Below are 18,445 nucleotides of genomic sequence, written 5' to 3'. Positions count from 1 at the left end.
CAGAACTGTTGAAATGGGGAAAAGTAGCCTGCCTTCGAGAAAATTGTACAAGGAGGGATATCTACACGGAACGTCCCAGCAGATTTATGCCTGGCTAACAGCTCTTTCTTTCCCCTTTCCTCAGTGGTCATTGGCTTGCTGTGCATGGGGGGATACCTCATCTGGAGAAACTGGAAACGGAAGAATACTAAAAGCATGAATTTTGATAATCCAGTGTATAGGAAGACAACAGAAGAGGAAGATGAAGACGAAATCCACATTGGGCGGACTGCCCAAATTGGACATGTCTACCCAGCAGTAAGTATCTGAGGAAACTACTGACAGAGAAGATTAATTTTGTTGAGAGTTTAGATACAGAATTATCTCCAGCCGATTACAGTGTTGGTTATTTGGCATATAATGACAAAAAACAGAACTTCTTTAATAATCATTGAACAGGCAGAAGCCTGAACTTCTAGGCAGCTCGTGCAGTTGTCTTAGAATATAATGGTCTATATAAGAAGATACCTGTTCAAATGAAGAATAATTGTCCTAATCGATCGCGTAGTAAGCTAGCAAGTGTAAAGCTAGCTATCTCAGGAGCTCAGTATGTGACAGCTGATTACTTATCCTCTACTGGATTCCATTATAACTGTGCTTAGACTGCTACCAAGTGCCTAAACTACCTTAAGGATAACTTGAGTTTCTCTACAAACCAGGGAGAATATTTTCTGTATAATAAAACAGTGTAAAGAAGAGTCAGGTTCCTCTGAATGAGGTTCTGTGAGAAGTTGAGGAAATTTGCCTTGGCAAGATTAAGCTTTACAAAAAGCAAACTCATTCTGATAGCAAGTCCTGTGTATGCGGAAGAAAGAGAACCTGTTCTGCATGGCAGTTTGCCTGTAAAGGAGCCTCCTTCAAAGCAGCAGCCCTGGTGAGATGAAGCATTGGCAGTTATAACTGCATTGTATTTTTAGAAGAAAGCATAAAGATCCGTAAGTAATGAGCGAAGGCAATATAGCTTCTGCAGGCAGGCAGGCAGGCATGTGGGTAATGCCCTATATTATCTAAAGATCCTGCTAAAGATCACACTAGAAGAAGGTGTCATCCCTTCCAAGGAACTTTATCCATGTAATTCACAAGTTAATTAAACTTTCCAACACCTCTTTAGTAATGCTTGAGTGAGCGACCCCATTTGGGGAAAAGAATCAGGTCAAAAACAGATTTCTGTCACCATTATGCTAGGGACAACAATGAAATTTTCAACAGGAAATACAAGTTAGCAACAGTATCAGAATTTGGTTCTAATGCATCAAAATTCACAAGTCACAAACTTTCTCCTCAAGTGTGTTTTTCTTCCTTCACAGCGTGTAGCATTAAGCTTAGAAGATGATGGGTTGCCATGAGGATGAAGTTGCTGCTCCAAACACCGCACTTGACGAATTTGCTTTGGATCACAGAACCTGCTTCTTCTTTTTAATCGTTATTTATGTTGCAGAAGGGTAACCACAAAGTTATAATGAACTGCAAACATCCAAAGGATGTGAGAGTTTTGTATGTATAATCTTTTATACACATTTTAACTTGTTGCACTACCCATTTGTGATAGTGAATAAGCAACAGCTGAGCTACTAACTCGATGTACATTACCAGCCAGGCTGAAGGTTCAGTAGCTATTGCTTTATTTTAAGACTATATTTATAGATATTTTGTAAATAAGTTGAATATGCTTTGTGGCTATCCATCAACATAAGTAAAACAAATTCTGTACAGGCAGTTTAGAAATATTTATTAACAAAATCTGGATTATAAGATCTGTTCTGTAAATATAGTAGAGGGGTGAGAGTATTTATTTTTTGTATGTTTGGCTTGCTGTGCATAGATTATCTGTGTATATATCTATCTAGGCTAGGTAGATATATAGGCATATAAATATATACAGATATATAAAAATATATACATATATTTTAAAACTACTAGCCTACGTTTATGAAAACTAGGGATAATTGAATTTTTACAGGATGTTTGAGAAGTTTGCTTTGAAATCTAAAGACACTAAGTAAGAAAGAGCTGTACTGTTAAGACAGCTGACAAGTGAAGCACTCCCATAACAAAGAGAGCTCCTGTTTTCCAAACTGGCTCGGAAGGGTTACTTTTACATTTTCCAGTCTACCCAGAAGGATTCACCTGCAGTGCTTTTAACTGAAGAGCTATTGCTTACAGCACGTCAGTCAGGAGAAACTCCTGCGGCGCCCAATTGCTTTTTCTTTTGTATTGTTGCTTTTTACAGCTTGGTACAAATTTGATTTAGCTTTTTTTGTGTGTGTTTGTTTCTAAATGTAAATCTAAATGCTCTTCCCCACTGGGAATCTTGCACCTCACAAATTAGCTTAGAATTAGTAGAAACAAAGATTTAGCCATATACTTCCATACACCCAAAGTGAGCACTCTCACCTGGCTCATCAGGGAAGAAAAACCCCCACAATAACAAAAGTTAATTCCTTCCCTCCTTGCCCTTTTCCCCTACTCATGCTGATTAAGAGTCCAAATTTAGGAGCTGCTATGGGGCAGCGTCTTCATTCACCGTATGCAGAATTCTTTGAAGAGCAGCAATTACCTTCCACACTCCTGCCAGTGGAACAACCTGCACCATGGTAGATCTCGCATGCCACGGAGCGCTAGGCAAGGAGGTTAAAGGAGGTTAAAACCTCACAGCCTTATCAGTATCTCTGGCTGTGGGTCATCCTGCACCTTGCAGCAAAAGTGTTTTCTTCTCATCTCATTCCATAAGGTTCCCAGGGAATTCTAGGGGAAGTGAATACACTTACCTTCCCCTGCATAATGGACTAGTACCTCCCTGAACTGTACCAAAACCTAGAGAAATCTTACTAGCCTTCTTATGTCAGTCCAAGCTTTTGTGTTGGAGTGAGTGGAAGAAACTCAGCCTGATTAGGTTTGGGGTTTTTTCCTTTTGTTTTTCTTTCTTTTAGAATAAATTCACAGTGTAATGCGAGCTGGAAGTTGATTCTTGACTAAGAAAAGGAAAAAAAGTGTCTAAAGACATAGTATGCATTACAAACATAATACATACTCTCAAAATACTTCATGGAGTGCATGGACAGTACATAAATAATCAAGCATCCTTCTATTCAAATTTTAGATTTTAAGGCAGTGAAAAAGTGATTGAGGTATCCAATTATTGTTTTAATGAATGAAGCTCTGTTTCTACAAAACCATGCACTGTGTATATGAAAAGAAAACTCAGAAAAGGCTGTATGTGATAACACTGTAACTAACTGACAAATGTAAATATATTTGAAAGTTCTACAGTTTTGATACTTTTTTTAAGAACACAAACACACAAGCAAACCTGTATAAACCATGTATAGAAGGCTGCAGGTTTTTTCAAACCCTTGTAAATGAACTCGATGTGCAGCGTTGATGTCAACCTTTACAGATTTATAACTACTGAGAAGTCAAACAGCAAATCTGTTTTTTAAGAAATTAATTATTTTAAATAATGGTTCAGATTGTTAGGATGATATTTAACATTGTAATCATTTCTGATCTCTGTCTCGTCATATTGAAGTTCTGTTAGAGTAAGTTCTTGCTTGGTGCCTTTTGTGGTTCAGTTTTTACGTTACAGACAAAAGGACCAGGGAGGGGCAGGGGAGGGATCTGCTCTGTGTAACACTTGCCGTACTTACGTCAATACAGATTACTGGAAACCAAATGAACACGTTTGTAAAACAGTGCACTGTTTCTACAGAAAGATTAAATTTTTTTATCTGGGACTGCTGAACTAATTACTTTATAGTGCTTAAAATGCTGTCCCAGACCTGGGACTGTATCATATTTTGGTCTGAGTTTTCCTTACTTCTTAATTGTCCAAACCCAAAGTGGGACTTGGGAACACTGTTGTGTAATTCAGCTGTTCTCTGCACAGTTTCGCTATCAGCCGTAGCTCCACAGTAGCAACACTGAAAACAGGTCACATGCTACATGTAAATGAACAGACCATTTTGTTCCGAATTGTCTTTCTCTGCCACTTTGGTTTTGGTCATCCTCAAATCACATGGAAAAGAGTACCTGGTTCATTATTTCCTTGAGCTGAACAACTCTTACCAGTGATGTAATTAAAATAAGCGAGTAGAACTTCCAGTGGTACAAGTACACTGGTCCTTACGTGTTGTGAGAAAATGTTGTCTCAAAACTGAATAGTGCATACAACAAAACCGGTGTAGTTTTTAACCCGAACTATTACATATTAGACTATTCAAGGGCTAGTTGGAAACTACTCAATTTCTTTGTACAGCTTTTGGTAAAGCATATCTACGGAAGCTGAAAAACTTGTTACAGCCAAATATGGACTCTTTTGCCATCCTGAAAAGAAGACAGAAATACTGCTATTCTTGGAATCGCAACAGGCCGTCTTAACTTTTTTTTTTTTAAACATACAAACAATCTCTTCTGTGGAAATAAAGCCGGGTCCTGATCTAACCCCAGTCAGCAACTGAGCACCACACAGCTGCTCACTCACCTTCCCCCCCACCCCCAGTGGGATGGGGGAAAGAATCAAAAGCACAAAAGTAAGAAAACTCATGGGTTGAGAGAAAGACAGTTCGATACTTGAAATAAAATAAGAATAATAAATTGTAATGAAAAGTAAAACAGAGAGAGAGAGAGAGAACCCAGGGGAAAAAAAACCACAAGTGATGCAATTGCCACCCTGAGCCAACTCCCCCCCCCCAGTTTACATACTGAGCATGACGTCACACGGTATGGAATGTCCCTTTGGCCAGTTGGGGTCAGCTGTCCTGGCTGTGCCCCCTCCCAGCTTCTTGTGCACCCCCAGCCTTCTCAGTCAGTAGAGCATGGGAAGCTGGAAAGTCCTTGACTAGTGTAAGCACTGCTTAGCAACAACTAAAACATGGGTGTGTTATCAACATTATTCTCACCCTAAATCCAAACCACAGCACTGTACCAGCTACCAGGAAGGAAATTAACTCTATCCCTGCCGAAACCAGGACAAGCTGAAATGAGATCTGCTGTACTGGAAGTACAATGATAGCTTTAGTTGGAGACACAAGTGAGTCAGAACTAAATGTGCAGTTAGCTGGCTCTCTCTTCCCCTTCCCTTGTAAATTATGAAATCCTGGATAAGAAACAAGGATATTGTGAACAAGGAGCGAGGACTGGAGGCATTTTCTGAAACGGATGGGCAGTTTGGGTGCTATACAAACTTACATACAACATTTCCCTGTGCAGAGACAAGCTTGAGCGTGCAATCAAAGGCTTAAAAGACTTTTCTCCTTTTAGTTATTGCTGTATGTCCCCTTTGGTCTGGTTTTGTGGGAAATCTACTGCATAACTTAACTTGAATTTTAAGTTATCAGCCAGGGGAATAAAGTAGCCATAAATACCAATATCCATTGAGATGTACCTCTTGAAAACCAAGACAACCAAACTGTGCATCCAGTGACCATTCTCTTTCATACCCCAGGTAATTGGCAGGAAACACTCAAAGCAGCATCAGAAATCGGAGCCCTGACGACAATACAACCTTTCACTGTCATGCATTGTTATAAAGCCTTTCAAAGCAGTGTATTTATGGACAGTAACTCTCAGTCATTTTTTTTCCTCCCTAAAGGAACACTGCCAAGCAGCTAACACTTTTCAGACACAAATAGTTATTACCAAACTAACATGGACTTAGGTACTGGTAAATATTGGTGGGTTAGTTTTCAATTTAACTGAAAATAGGTTTTTTTTCTTACTTTAAAATATTTCCCCAGTTAATTATTTTAGCAGAGTAATATCGTAGCAAACAGAAAAACTGACCAAAAAAAAAAAAAAATCTCTCCAGGTCTAAATAGAGAGGAAAGCACAAATGAAAAGAAGTGGAAGGGCCTCATACGAGAGTCCAAAACCTATCTGGGGCATTGAGGTATGAGATAGGCCTGCTAAAACAACTATCTCTATGGCGTGCACACACACACCCTTTTTTGACTCTGCTGTATTAGCAATAAAATCCTATTTTTTTTGTTTCACTTTTTACACATAGTAACTGTACAGTATGAGATAATCCGTACAAATACTGTGCCACCTACTTTCATTAAGATGCTGTACAACTACACGTACTCACATAAAATCCCTTCAGTGTTTATATAGCGTATGTAACTCAGTTACCTTTCTGCAGGAGTTCGTATGCATCATTGCCTCAAACTGAGTTTGTTCTCCATCAACTCAGTCCTTTAATTTTGTGAAACAGTTCTAAATCTGTCTTCCCAATTTACATCCTTGCCTTCAAGAAGGGAGCTATAGCCATGGTCTAGCGCAAGCTTTTTCACTGCGTCAGTGCAGGAGTTTATAGAGTAGTGCCGATTTCAGTTGCCTCTTAAATGCACGGTGTCAACATTGGAAGGATTCAAAGGAAGAAAGCCACAGAGACAGTGCATTTAGATGTGGGACACACAAGCCACCTTTTAGATTCAAGCCACAGTCCATTTGCACATTAACATGCTGGGTGCTCAGTGGCCAGCCCAAACCACCCACACTCACACACTCCCTCACTCTCACTTTGCAGGTCCTGGTGCCCTCTATTCAAACAGCTGTAACAGGAGCACTTTGTAAGAGTTTGCACTGACCGAGGATGCCCTGGAAACAACACATTGGTTGATAAAGGCATCGGTACAGTCCCAGGTGACAGCTTGACAGAGTTGTTTTCAGTTGTAGTTTGAGGGTTGTTGTGGATTGTGCTGATGACAAAAAATAGGAGCTGCAGCTTTGCGTTTCTGCAACAACTCGCAAACAATCATTCCCACAGAATAGCAGCAAGCATGTCCTAGCCAAGACTGTCATTTCGTGATGAGGTGCAATGTTGTAAATCTGGGGTGAACCAGAGCTCTCAAATCTGCGCCAGGGCCAGGACTGTCTGAGCTCTTGCACACGAACAGTGAGACTGAACCCTAATCTGCTACAGTGAGCTGGAGGAAAGGTATATACTGGTCATCCTGGTGACAGGACAAAAATATGCAGAGCCATGCATTTAAGTAAATAATCTGAAGTCCCTGTAAGAGAAAATGTGGGGTTGACTTTCTTCAGGGTAGTGGGAGAGACTGAACTGGCTATTCTCAGCTAGATTAAATGTGCCTGGCAAATAGTTTACCAAGCTCATTGCACCTTGATCAGTAGGAAACGAACTGAGCTAGCGCACCTCATTTTACTTGTATGGCTATGAGCACAGACTCCCCAGCCAAGACACAAGGCTCACAGAATCAAATTTTACACAGATAAAGATGAACTTGTGGGTTTTGATATGACAGCAGCAGACACAATAACACAGGAGATTAGCGTCACAAAAGATTACCTCACAATAGTGTCCCCAGAGGTGAGGCCATCTGCCTCAGGATACTGAACTTAGATTTCTCACACCAACAGTGGTAGCATCTACCAGAAGAAACCAACAAGCAGCAGTTCAGGCTACGTTCTTAGCTCTTTACAGGAGGTTAGTAATGCAAGCTTGTATCTGTACCTATGCACCAACAAGCAGAATGAGAATTAGCACGATTTAAAAAATAATAATCTTTTTCAAATTATTTGCAGCATTCAAATTTCACTACGTACCTCAGTGGGAGAACATTTTCTTAAGGGATTAGCTGCAGCTGCCTGCTAAGTTCTCCACACTATTAAGGAAACCATTGTAATCTTGTCAGTCATGATAAGGCAGCCATCTTAGCGGGGAGCTAAAAGTTATGATAGCGTAACAAGCCAATCTCCCTGATATTTTGATAGGCCCTAGCCTGGTTACATGGAATGCTTACGCAGGATTACAGCATAGAGAAGGCTGAACTGATGCTTCTTTTTTTTTTTTATCTTCACATCAGTCCAGTTCTTCAGTCCTTGCCTACAGGCTACAAAGTCAGGTGGAAGAGTAGAGGTTATAACTACAGTTCTTGGCCAGGTACAACTGAGGCCAAATAACAGAGATATTTCATGTTACCCTATTCAGGATTTTTTCTGCTGAGTCTGCCAATCAAGGAATTAATTAGTTCCAACTGTAGTAATTTATTTTCATGCATATATTCCCCCACTGGGACTTAGCTGAAAGCACATACATTCATTTAATTCAAGCCATTACACATAAAGGATAATGGAAAGCCTTATGACCAAACATTCAAGAAAAATCCCTGAATCTACGTATTTTGCTAATAAGGCACAGACCTAAATAAGATCTAAGCAAAGGGAACACCCTGAACGCCTAATGCAGCTAGAAAAGACACTGAGAAGGTCAACAAGGATAATTGAGGAAGATTTTACATTTTTCAAAGCTTCAGCTCAGAAAGACACAACTGAGAGGATGTACAATATCTATATATAAAATCATTAATGGTGCAGAGAAAGCACTAGGACGTAATTATTTTTCTAAGTATCCATTACTAGCTACTATAAGATAGGAGATGGGGTAAATGGAATTAGTCTGATCCCATATGACAGTCCTGATGATCAGATGAGTAATTTCTCATATTTGCTTTTCTTTCTTTTTTAATCATTGCCTTATTTAGTATAGAACATGGAAATTTTTTTAGAAAATACAATAACTGAAGCTTATCACATTGTCCACATGAACAAAGCAGTTCACAGACTGCAAAGGCAGCTCTGGTTCTGTGCGGAGCCACACCAGACAATTACACACCTTTCCTTCCTTTATTCCTTAATATTTACAGGAGAAGGAAAACCTTTGCAGTTTACCTCTTTCAGGCAACACCTGACCAAAAGTCTTTATCTCCAGGCTGCCATTAAGGTCACAGTAGCACTTCTATGCCTGTGCCTGCCTTTCTGTTCCTCTCAATTCCCTCCTGTGGTTCTTTTGGAGCACCTTTCTCCAACAAATACCTAACATCCCTTGTTTAAAAGGCATTCAGTAGAGTCACTTTGACCACATAATATTGTTAATCATACCCCGATGAGCTGAATGAGAAAGATACTCTGGCTGGGATGTTTAACTTCCGCTCTTCTTTTAAGACAGTCCTGTGAAACTGCAAAAGAAATAGCAGCAGTCTTCAAAACAGAAGCATCATCACCCAAAAAGACATATGCAGAGTTGCTCAGGCACTAAAACCGGCAGTGCTTAACAAGCAAATAGGTTTTTAAAAAAATCGATGTTAATAATTTCAAAATAGATATTTTAGGAGGTTTTGTTGTTCACACAGGCCTTTTTATTATCAATATTAGAATCTTAACAGAGCAAAGGGGAACAGCAAAATTTTAAGGGCAATGGACTTGAGGAAAAAAGAACACCTATTTACTAAAAGGAATAAAGAAGACAGACACTAACAGTCTGTGCGATCTCAACATTACAAAACATGGTTGATTACGCGCAGCAGAGATTTTTAAAGAACTGTGTAAAGTTATTTTCATTTCCAAAACTGACAGATAAACATGAGCTTCCAAGATCTGTATCACTGTACCATAAATACAATCGTTGTAAGAACAAGAAATTTAAATAGTCCAGCTAGCTGAATAAGTTCATTCTGAGAATAAGTTCGTTCTCTCAACTGTATGAGATGCCTCGACAGACTGTCATTTATGAGCACTGGTCTTTTTGCCGGAAAGGCCAAATTTCAAATCCTTTTTCCCTTTTGGGGTTAAGTAGATGCGAGCTCCATCCCAGTGCAGTGAGGCATGAACTCTCCAAACTACATCTCCCTTTGTTTCTTCCTTTTTTTTTTTTTTTTTTAATTTTGGTGATTTAAGAACTACCCATTAAGAGCTATCAATACAGGCTCTGATCACGAACACCTACTTTGTCTCTTGCAGACTAAGAGACAAAAACATAAGGCTTTGGCACACAATCCCAAACGACAGTTAAGTTGTAATGCTTAGGACATCACTGTCCTGGGCAAAGAGTGATAGCTAGGGCAGAGGAACAACCTTACGTGGACAAACACCAAATACAGAACATTTTGTTTTTTTCTTCAGTCATGTTATCAGTTTACAGAAGCTCATACAACTTCAATATATAAGGCACTAAAACAACTAAATTATAGAAAGTATGATATTCAAAGTACGATCACTGGCCTAAATTCAGACTCTGAGTAACACAAATATACATGGACAGGGACACACCCCAGGCCTGATTTATACACAGCCTAAGACACAGGCCCATCTGTAGACCTAGATAAATTAATTGAGAAGCTGTGACAGAAGCACCTAGCGATGACGCTGCATTTGTTTGTAGTGTGTTACCCTGGACTTTCAGCTACACTGTTCCAGGAATTAGCTACAGTTATGGTTTCCCATAGCAACAAGGTATATGGGACTAATTGTTCCGGAAAAAAAACAGCTGAATGGGAGCTGTTCCCTTGGTTTGCAGGAAATTGAAACAAGGCTCCTCCACGTGCATCTGAAATACAGCTTGAATTTAGTCAAAATGTACTCCTGTTCACAGCAGCAGGTGTTTCACCATACCCATACTGTTTCAGACCCTGTAGGCAAGCCTGGTCAAATCAAGGAAGAATGGACTAAACCCACTAAACTTCCCCCCAGGTTCCCCCATCCTCACTGATTTAGGAAGAAATGAACACAGGTAAATCTATGTCTCTGCAACAGGATAAGACAGGAGATTAACCTTCACAAGCACTTATATTTTATAATAAAAATGTTTATTTATTAATTCTTAAGTGAAACAATGCATTGTTTGAAGAACCGTACCAGGACAGTCCCAGGTACTCTTGCCATAAAAGTGCTAGTAGGCTGAAACAAGTGTACATGTCATCAGAGTTATGACCTTATCTTAATATTAACCATTATTTTTCCAAGTACCAAGCATCGCATAGTATGTAAATGCAGCCTATACACACACCAATAAGCATTTAAGATGTTAGGAATGGTCAAAACTTACCACAAGCAACCCCATAAGAACACATTCTCTTAAACTCCTCACACCAGCCTAAAACAAACAAATCCAGCCTGGATGGACTTCCACATTAAATTCTCAGTAAGTTATCATTCAAAACAACAAGCCAACAATTTCTGGTTTCCCATTGTGCCTTCAAAGCAGAAAGCAAATGGTTTCATCTGGGATCCACTGCGCAGGTGGGAAGACGATCTTGAATTAACTGGAGGGGAAAAAAAAGCATTAACTGGCACAAAAGATAAGAAAGATGACAAAACCAAGACTGCAGTGGCTGGCATATGGAAAAGCAACAGATACATATCCAAAATAATCATGCACAAAATAATATATGCTGTAATTTCATCAAGGATTTTAGTAAGCCTTGAGCACAGGAACCGTGCTTACAAAATCACCATCATTCAGTTCACTTTCCCTGCGCAGTGATCATACAGACGGGTTCTGGACTGATCACGCTTTAAATTGTGACTGCACAGCAAACTACTACAGGTAATAGGAAAAATTGTGTGCAAATCTCTAGTACCTTACCTGAAATACACTGTCACTTCAGAGTTGGCACCACCTTTGTTGAGAGTTTTCACCTTACAGAGCAGATGCGTATTTGGCAAATCCACCACCCGGAACTGAACAGGGCAGGGATGGGCCAGAGGAGCGAACTGGAGCTTTCTGAAGGGAGCACAGACAGCAGAGAGTCAAACACCCGCTCACATCTTAGCCAAAACACAAATATATAATAGTATATATATTTACACGTTTATTTGATGCACAGTTATCTCCCTCTCTCCTGAGGGACCTATGCACTGTTTTTGCTACCTATACAGCAGCCTACAAAAGGCTCGATTTAATCCTAAATACTGGAGCAGAGCCTTCTAATTAGCAGGTATACAGAAGCCTTTTAATTTCAGTTAGTCAATTCAAGGCAAAATCCTAATGAAGACAACATAATTTGTAGTGTCAATAGCTATTAGTGCTATGAAGGCTACAAAATACCCTGAGCTTTGATTTAGTATCTCCCTTTTAGAGCACGCTCTACCTTCATAACAAGAATAAGGCCAAAGAGGAGTAACCTGCAGCTGCTCCTGCAGACCAGGAGTCTACAGCCATATATTATTTTGATTAACACTTTCTCCTTTGAGAAAAATCAAGACACGGTGCTATCAGAATATTTATGTCATCAGATCCAATGAATATCAATTAAGATGTCAGATTATATTCATACAGTACTAGCTACTGTCTTTACTCAAGAGACACTTAGCAATGTGGTTTCCCTTGGCCTGTTAAAGAAGATTCTAGGTATCGCTTGCTCTTTTGGGCTACAGAGAAGCTCTGACCCCAGTAAGCTATCCCTTCTGAATCAAGCAGAAATTTTGCTGGTTAAGACTGACCTTATGCAATGTCAGTTTTGTCTACTTACCCTTACCTCTGCAGCAGCAGGCCTCAAGTACCTCCTCTTCTCTACCAAAATTTTAAAAAAGAAAGGAAATAAACAAAAACCGTCTAAATTATAATCAAAGTATAAATAAAGTTTGCTTTCAGAGAGGATGAGAGGGACTGATAAGGAAAGAGCGTGAAATGTGAGTGATCTGAGACCAATGGCAATTAGAAAGAAGCAAAGGGCAGCTGGGCTGGAACTCTGGGAGGAGAATGATCCCAGCTGACACTTATCCAGATGATTTGAGAATCTTCTATACCCGGAATTTTAACCTCCAAGGAGGTACACACAGGTGCTACTGACAGAAGAAACGCAAGCAACTATGAGAAAAAAATACACAGGATGACTTTTTATATGTGAATTCATGTCAGCCTTTGGCACCTGATCATTAGTACTAGTACTTAATATAAAGCAAAAATATTTGGCAGTTTGAAAATTGTGCTCACATATAATTATTGTGCTGGCATTCACTATATTCAACAAGAGTATGCAAAGAACTGCATAGTAATTTCTGATAAAAAGACAGGCAACTCCTCAAGCCACTACTTTTCGCTACTATGACAACACAGGAAGAACAAAGATGATTGCTTTCTTTTCTGCCGCTACCCTAAAATTAAGCCTTTCCCCACTGACACTCATTTGGCTAACACTTCTGATTTGATGAGCATATTGAAGTAAGTCTTTTTTAGTTCCTCTTTAATCATCTCAAAGACTGCTGGAGTAAATCTGAAGTCAGACAAATGGTCAGTGATGAGCTGGCTGTAGAGAAAATGCTATTTCCTTTGTAGAAGAGTCACGTTATAAATTTCACGTCAGACCTGGGTATTTTTAAACGTTTTCATGTGATTTTCTTTCTTACTCCATGCAAAAAACATTGCCTTAGTCAAAGAACAATTGCTTTGTATTTAGCCTTCTTTACTCCACACTTACTCTTTTTATAATTCATGTCATAAAATCTCCACCCTAAACCGTAAGTCTTCACCTCACTACCCTTACAGTTTTGAGGTATTTGGCAAAAAATGCACATGGTTCTTTATTATATGCAAAATCATTATCCCTCTGTAGGCTTTAAAACCATGCAAAACTATGGATTGATGAGTTGCAATGTAAACCTAAGCATTTCAGGCTTCTGACTGATGTAGAAAATAGTGTTCAATGTGATTTGTTGAGCTCTATTAAGGACGAGGTGCTGTTCGTAGTTACAGGTAGCTTATGATTTAATCCTTTCACTCTAACGACCAAACCATGCTCTCCAGCCACCAGTTTGTTCTCCAGTTTAGCGATATCAGCTCCATATGCTGGTTCTGACAGTCAGAGAGAGGATGCTTACAAAAGTGTCTAGAAGCACTACACTATATGAATGAATGAGGACATTATAGTGGGAATCAACATAGAAGAGAAACAAACATTCAAGTCAATAGTTCTAAGAACAAGGAGTAGTTCAGGCTAAGACCTTGAAGCAGCTAGTTAGGTATTACTTTTTTGATTCAGAGGATACACAGGGATGCCTTGTAGTTTTTCTGGCACGAGACTCAGAAGTTTTATATGCCAAAGAAAAAAAAAAAGGTATCAGTGTATGATTACCAGCAGCATTCTCGAGAGTATACAAGGGTAACACCTACCTTGAATAAAGAATTAATTTTCAAGAACTACATTAGCTCTCAGTAAAATGTGTTTGCTGTATATTAACAATGATTAAAAAAATGTGTTACATGTAGCTGCAGAGAAGACATTTGAAAGATTCATAACTTCATCTGAAATGGAAGTGGCTGTGATAAAGTCAAAATAGGTATAAATGCATTTTATCACTTTAAGGAATCTTTCATGATGGTTAAGAATTGTGAAATGCCCCAGAGTATTAAAATCAAGCATTTCTATTAAACATTCAAAACCCATATTGTTAAGGCCTGGTGAAATACAGGCTTTTAAAGGTATTTCAAATAAACGATTCTCCCTTTCATGAAGCTCTTTAGTGATCTTACAACAGAACTACTATCCAATTTTTTACAACAGACAGCCTTGATCAAAGGTTAGCGGGCACGCTACATGGGGAGATGTAATACGTTCATAGAGTTACAAGCAGAAGACTATGTAGTGTACACACACTTTACTGCTGCTCTGTATCAGTTTCTTCCACGGCTACACACTAGAGATCTCTCAGTTTGTTGCATGTGCTGCCCACGGTTGATGGCCCATTTCAGCAGAGGCTTTGACAGCATTCTGTTCTAGCAGATTATTCTGATTACCATAAGGGCTGTAAGTTACTTTCATATTGAGCCAGCTGCACTAACACCTAGTATGCATTTCCTTTCTCCTGAAAAAATATGCCATCTCCTACCTCCTCAAAAGATAACTACTGAGATAGAGAAAATTAAATGAAAGGAAGTCAGTCTTTATTTTAACCTGCACTGGAGATTTTAATTGGTATTACTTTATCAAAGACTTAATTTTCTGTCTTGGTCTGCAAGGAAGATTAGAGAGAGATATTCTTACCTCTCTGCAGACCTGTGAAGAAATCAGGTGGAAATGTACATAAGCTGGGGGGGGTGGGGAGGAGGGAAAGGGAAAGGGAAAGGGAAAGGGAAAGGGAAAGGGAAAGGGAAAGGGAAAGGAAGGGAAGGGAAGGGAAGGGAAGGGAAGGGAAGGGAAGGGAAGGGAAGGGAACTGCAGAAACACTGTCAGCTTCAATTCCAGTATGCAAATACTTTCCTCCAGACTGTTCTGTTTTTTCACCAACTTGCGTACTTTGAACTACATTTAAAACTAAAGAGAACTTGGAATTGTAGTCACAAAAGCCACCCTTCTGGTGAAAAAAGATTTAATGTTTATTCAGTTGTAAATTGCTCAAGACTGGCATAATATCTTTATCTGTTTCCATTATCTTTATAGATGCTAGTGTTACCCCTTTATGTCAAAAGCAATAAAAAGGCCTCTAAAACAAGAACAAAAAATCCTCTTACAGTATATAAATGCTACATCAAAAAGCTTCTCAATAAGAACTAAAGTGTCATCCTACAGAATATCATTATACTAATAATGGTAATATAGTTTTATTTTGTATTGTGTATTGTGTCTCTGTGATTCCAGGTAGTATTTTCTGAGTATACAGAGAAAATATGAAGTTTTGAGGAGACGGAAGGGTTGCAAGGTTTTCGGTTGGGGTTTCTGACTTTTTTGGTTTGGTTTTGTTTAACTACTACCAGTCTTGCAAGCCCCAAAGTGGTTCCTTCCTCCCAGATGTTTTCACCCCTGAGACGCTGTTGTGGTTTAACCCTCATATTTTCTTAGTTAGATCTCTACTAGAAATCAGGGGGGTTCTATTTAAAAAAAAAAAGAAGAAATAGATTGAGTTGTTAGAAAGGCTTTCAGTTCTTGGAGCACGTTCATGTTGAGAAGTCAGAGGTCAATGAAACAAGAATGCCAATACTTGGTCACTGTCTTCTATTAACACTTCATTTTGAGAGAGATAATGCAATTCACTCCCCTATGGAAAGATACTAGAGCGGGAATCTCTTCCAGCTCTTGCACAGTGAACAAAACATGAAAAAAATCTACATGAATCTAAATGGCATATCAGGCTAGCACAGCCAAGACATTCAAGTTTCTATAACCCAAATAAAACAAAGATATAATCATTTGCAGACACCTCTGATGATATACTAGACTGCATGACAAAGTACCCAGTTGGAGCTGGGTTGACTTGGGACAGGTGAAGTTAGGGGGGAAAAAAAGAAAAGAAGAAAAATGCAAGAAAAAAAAGAATTTGAGCTTCCGCAGAAATAATGCAGTTTTAATGGACCATGGAATATCAGGTACCCACTAAGAAGATGACCTTTTCTCCAGTACTGAAATAACAAAGCTATAGAACACAAATGGTGATAAACCAACTACAACTTTACAAAATCAATTTATGTGAGAATAAAAGAACAAAAGACATGACCTTTTCTTTACTATTAAACAAACCAAATTCATTCTACTGAAGTCTTCTTTTTGAACATAAGTTATTGCCTGACCTTTCCTATTCCACTGCAGGATGCAAAGTGATTAGGCAAAACATTTAAGCTCTTTTGTTCTTCCTAAATCAGAGTTTTGTGTCACCATAGAGGAGAAAACGTGCACACCTTTCCTAACCTCAACACAGGAGCATCTGTAGGTACCATCAGAGATCTGTAAAGTCTCCCTCAGAGTTGGGTCAAAGACCACACAGGCTAGCAAGCCACAAAGGCTGGTCCTGAAATAGGAGTGGATATTTGGGCTAGGGGCCCAGAGGCCAAAAGCAATGAAGGCTGGGATATGACTGACCATCCAAACCAGCCCTGTATCTCCTCAGGATCCTACAACACACAAGTGTCAGTTCAATGAAGATCATTAAAAGTGAGATATGTTTATGCGATTTTATATCTATTATGTCAACACTGAGATATTGTACCTAATACTGATACCATTTTGTATGCTATTCTCGAAGAATCAGAAGCACAAAATGATCTTTTTCTGTGGTATTACCACGAGATGAGGTCTTGATCATTTATTGGATTCTCTACTCAAACAGTTTTATAAACAGCATGAAATAAAAATATAATGTAAATTAATGATAATTATATAATTAATGTAATGATAGTCTAAACATCATTTTACCTGTCATTTTTCTCTTGTGGGGGCAGTGCCCAAGTAATGTTCAACAGATGGATGTTGCAGACTGGGATAACTGCAAAATAGGTTTATTAATTGAAAATAGAAATGCGTTATTATTGCCAATCCTTTTAATCCCAAGAGCCATCTGTGGGCAAGATATTTTATTTTATGTAGAAAAAACCACATGCATATGCACTTGCATATGTGGAAATACATAAAAATATATATTCATTCATTAAGCTGCCATCCACCCCTCTGTTAAACCGTTGTCAATAAGGTACTGCTTACGCACCATTCGGGATAGACTTACAGTCACAGTAATCCTGACTGACCAGAAATCAAGAATAATTTTCTGAGAGAGAGTCAAATCACTTTATTATGAGATCTACATGCAGAGAAATAACTTCCTCACTTCTGGAAGGGGATTAGTTTATTACAGTCAGTATCATCATTTTCATCTCGGTTTGGGTTTCCATCCTCCTATTTTCTTTTTTATCACTGAAAAATTGCCAGTGACATGAAACAGAACCAATCTGATGGCTCCTAGGGGCAGGAGAGTACTTATGCACAACAAAATGGACTCTTGGAAAAGATGACCAAGAACTCTTTGAGATCAGGCAAAGTGGACAGAAGAAGAGCAGGACTGAGAATTGTATCTCCTAGCTATAAAATAATAGTGCTCAAAACCCAGAATCTGAAATTATATGCCCCCATGCAGTATGGAAGGGACAGGCTTTTGCCAAAAAAACATAGAGAAGGTGGAGGGAATAACTACTGGTATACGTACAGATGAAGGATAAAGAGTATTAGTGAGCAAAGATGCACAAGAGGGCCTATAGCACTGCTAATTTCAGGGCCCGCCTATCTATTGCTTCTAATAGCTATGAGTGACCCTGAACAAAAGTCACAGAGTACTGTGAAAGGGGACGTTTACTGATCAAGAAGTCTTTTTTTGGATAAAGAAGAACAAGGTTGCCATGGCAACCCTGAATAAATTCAGCACATCACCTGCACATAAAATCTATCTGCAAGGGCTGTCTTGAAAGTTGAGTGTTTGCCTGCTTGTTGCTAGGGATCCCTGAAAATTATACAAAGGTTTTACAAATAAGGATTGCACAGGAAATGGACGGTACTTTTGCATCCACCAGATCAAAGACTGCTCGAAGGTACAATTATCTATGCACGAGGAAAGCAATGTATTTTTCTTGACATCAGTTTTCAAATGGCTGTAGAGATTGGAAAATCTGATGCATGCAGGGGACAAGCAAGGCCTGGCAGTTTCTTGTGAGAAGACAGGACATGCCAGAGGTCTCTACCTTTTTGCTCATGAAGCCTTAAGTTTTGATCTCCTGATCTACTAGACGAGTTTCCTTCTTTATAGAATAAGGGAAAAGGAAAGAACTATATATCGCAATCAAAGATGTTGGAAGAACATGAGTTGTTCAGAGGAGATGACAAGCATCAGAAAAAATGAAATGCAAAACCAA

At 39.0% G+C, this 18,445-nt stretch overlaps 1 protein-coding gene across 1 annotated transcript in view; it reads left to right on the top strand.

The window, feature by feature from the left end:
- The window catches only part of LRP8 (low density lipoprotein receptor-related protein 8, apolipoprotein e receptor), a 160,007-nt gene extending 156,229 nt beyond the window's left edge, over positions 1–3,778 (top strand). Inside the window, exons 17-18 of the mRNA XM_009320196.1 lie at positions 125–297; positions 1,347–3,778. Of these exons, the coding sequence (XP_009318471.1) occupies positions 125–297; positions 1,347–1,385 (212 nt within the window). The 3' untranslated portion in view covers positions 1,386–3,778. The remainder of the gene's footprint in view (positions 1–124; positions 298–1,346) is intronic.
- The last annotated feature ends 14,667 nt before the right edge of the window (positions 3,779–18,445 follow it).

This window comes from Pygoscelis adeliae, unplaced genomic scaffold, assembly GCF_000699105.1.
Source record: "Pygoscelis adeliae isolate BGI_AS28 unplaced genomic scaffold, ASM69910v1 Scaffold393, whole genome shotgun sequence".
Taxonomy (NCBI): domain Eukaryota; kingdom Metazoa; phylum Chordata; class Aves; order Sphenisciformes; family Spheniscidae; genus Pygoscelis; species Pygoscelis adeliae.
Note: the sequence above shows the minus strand (reverse complement) of the source record. Positions and strands in the feature narration are given on the sequence as shown.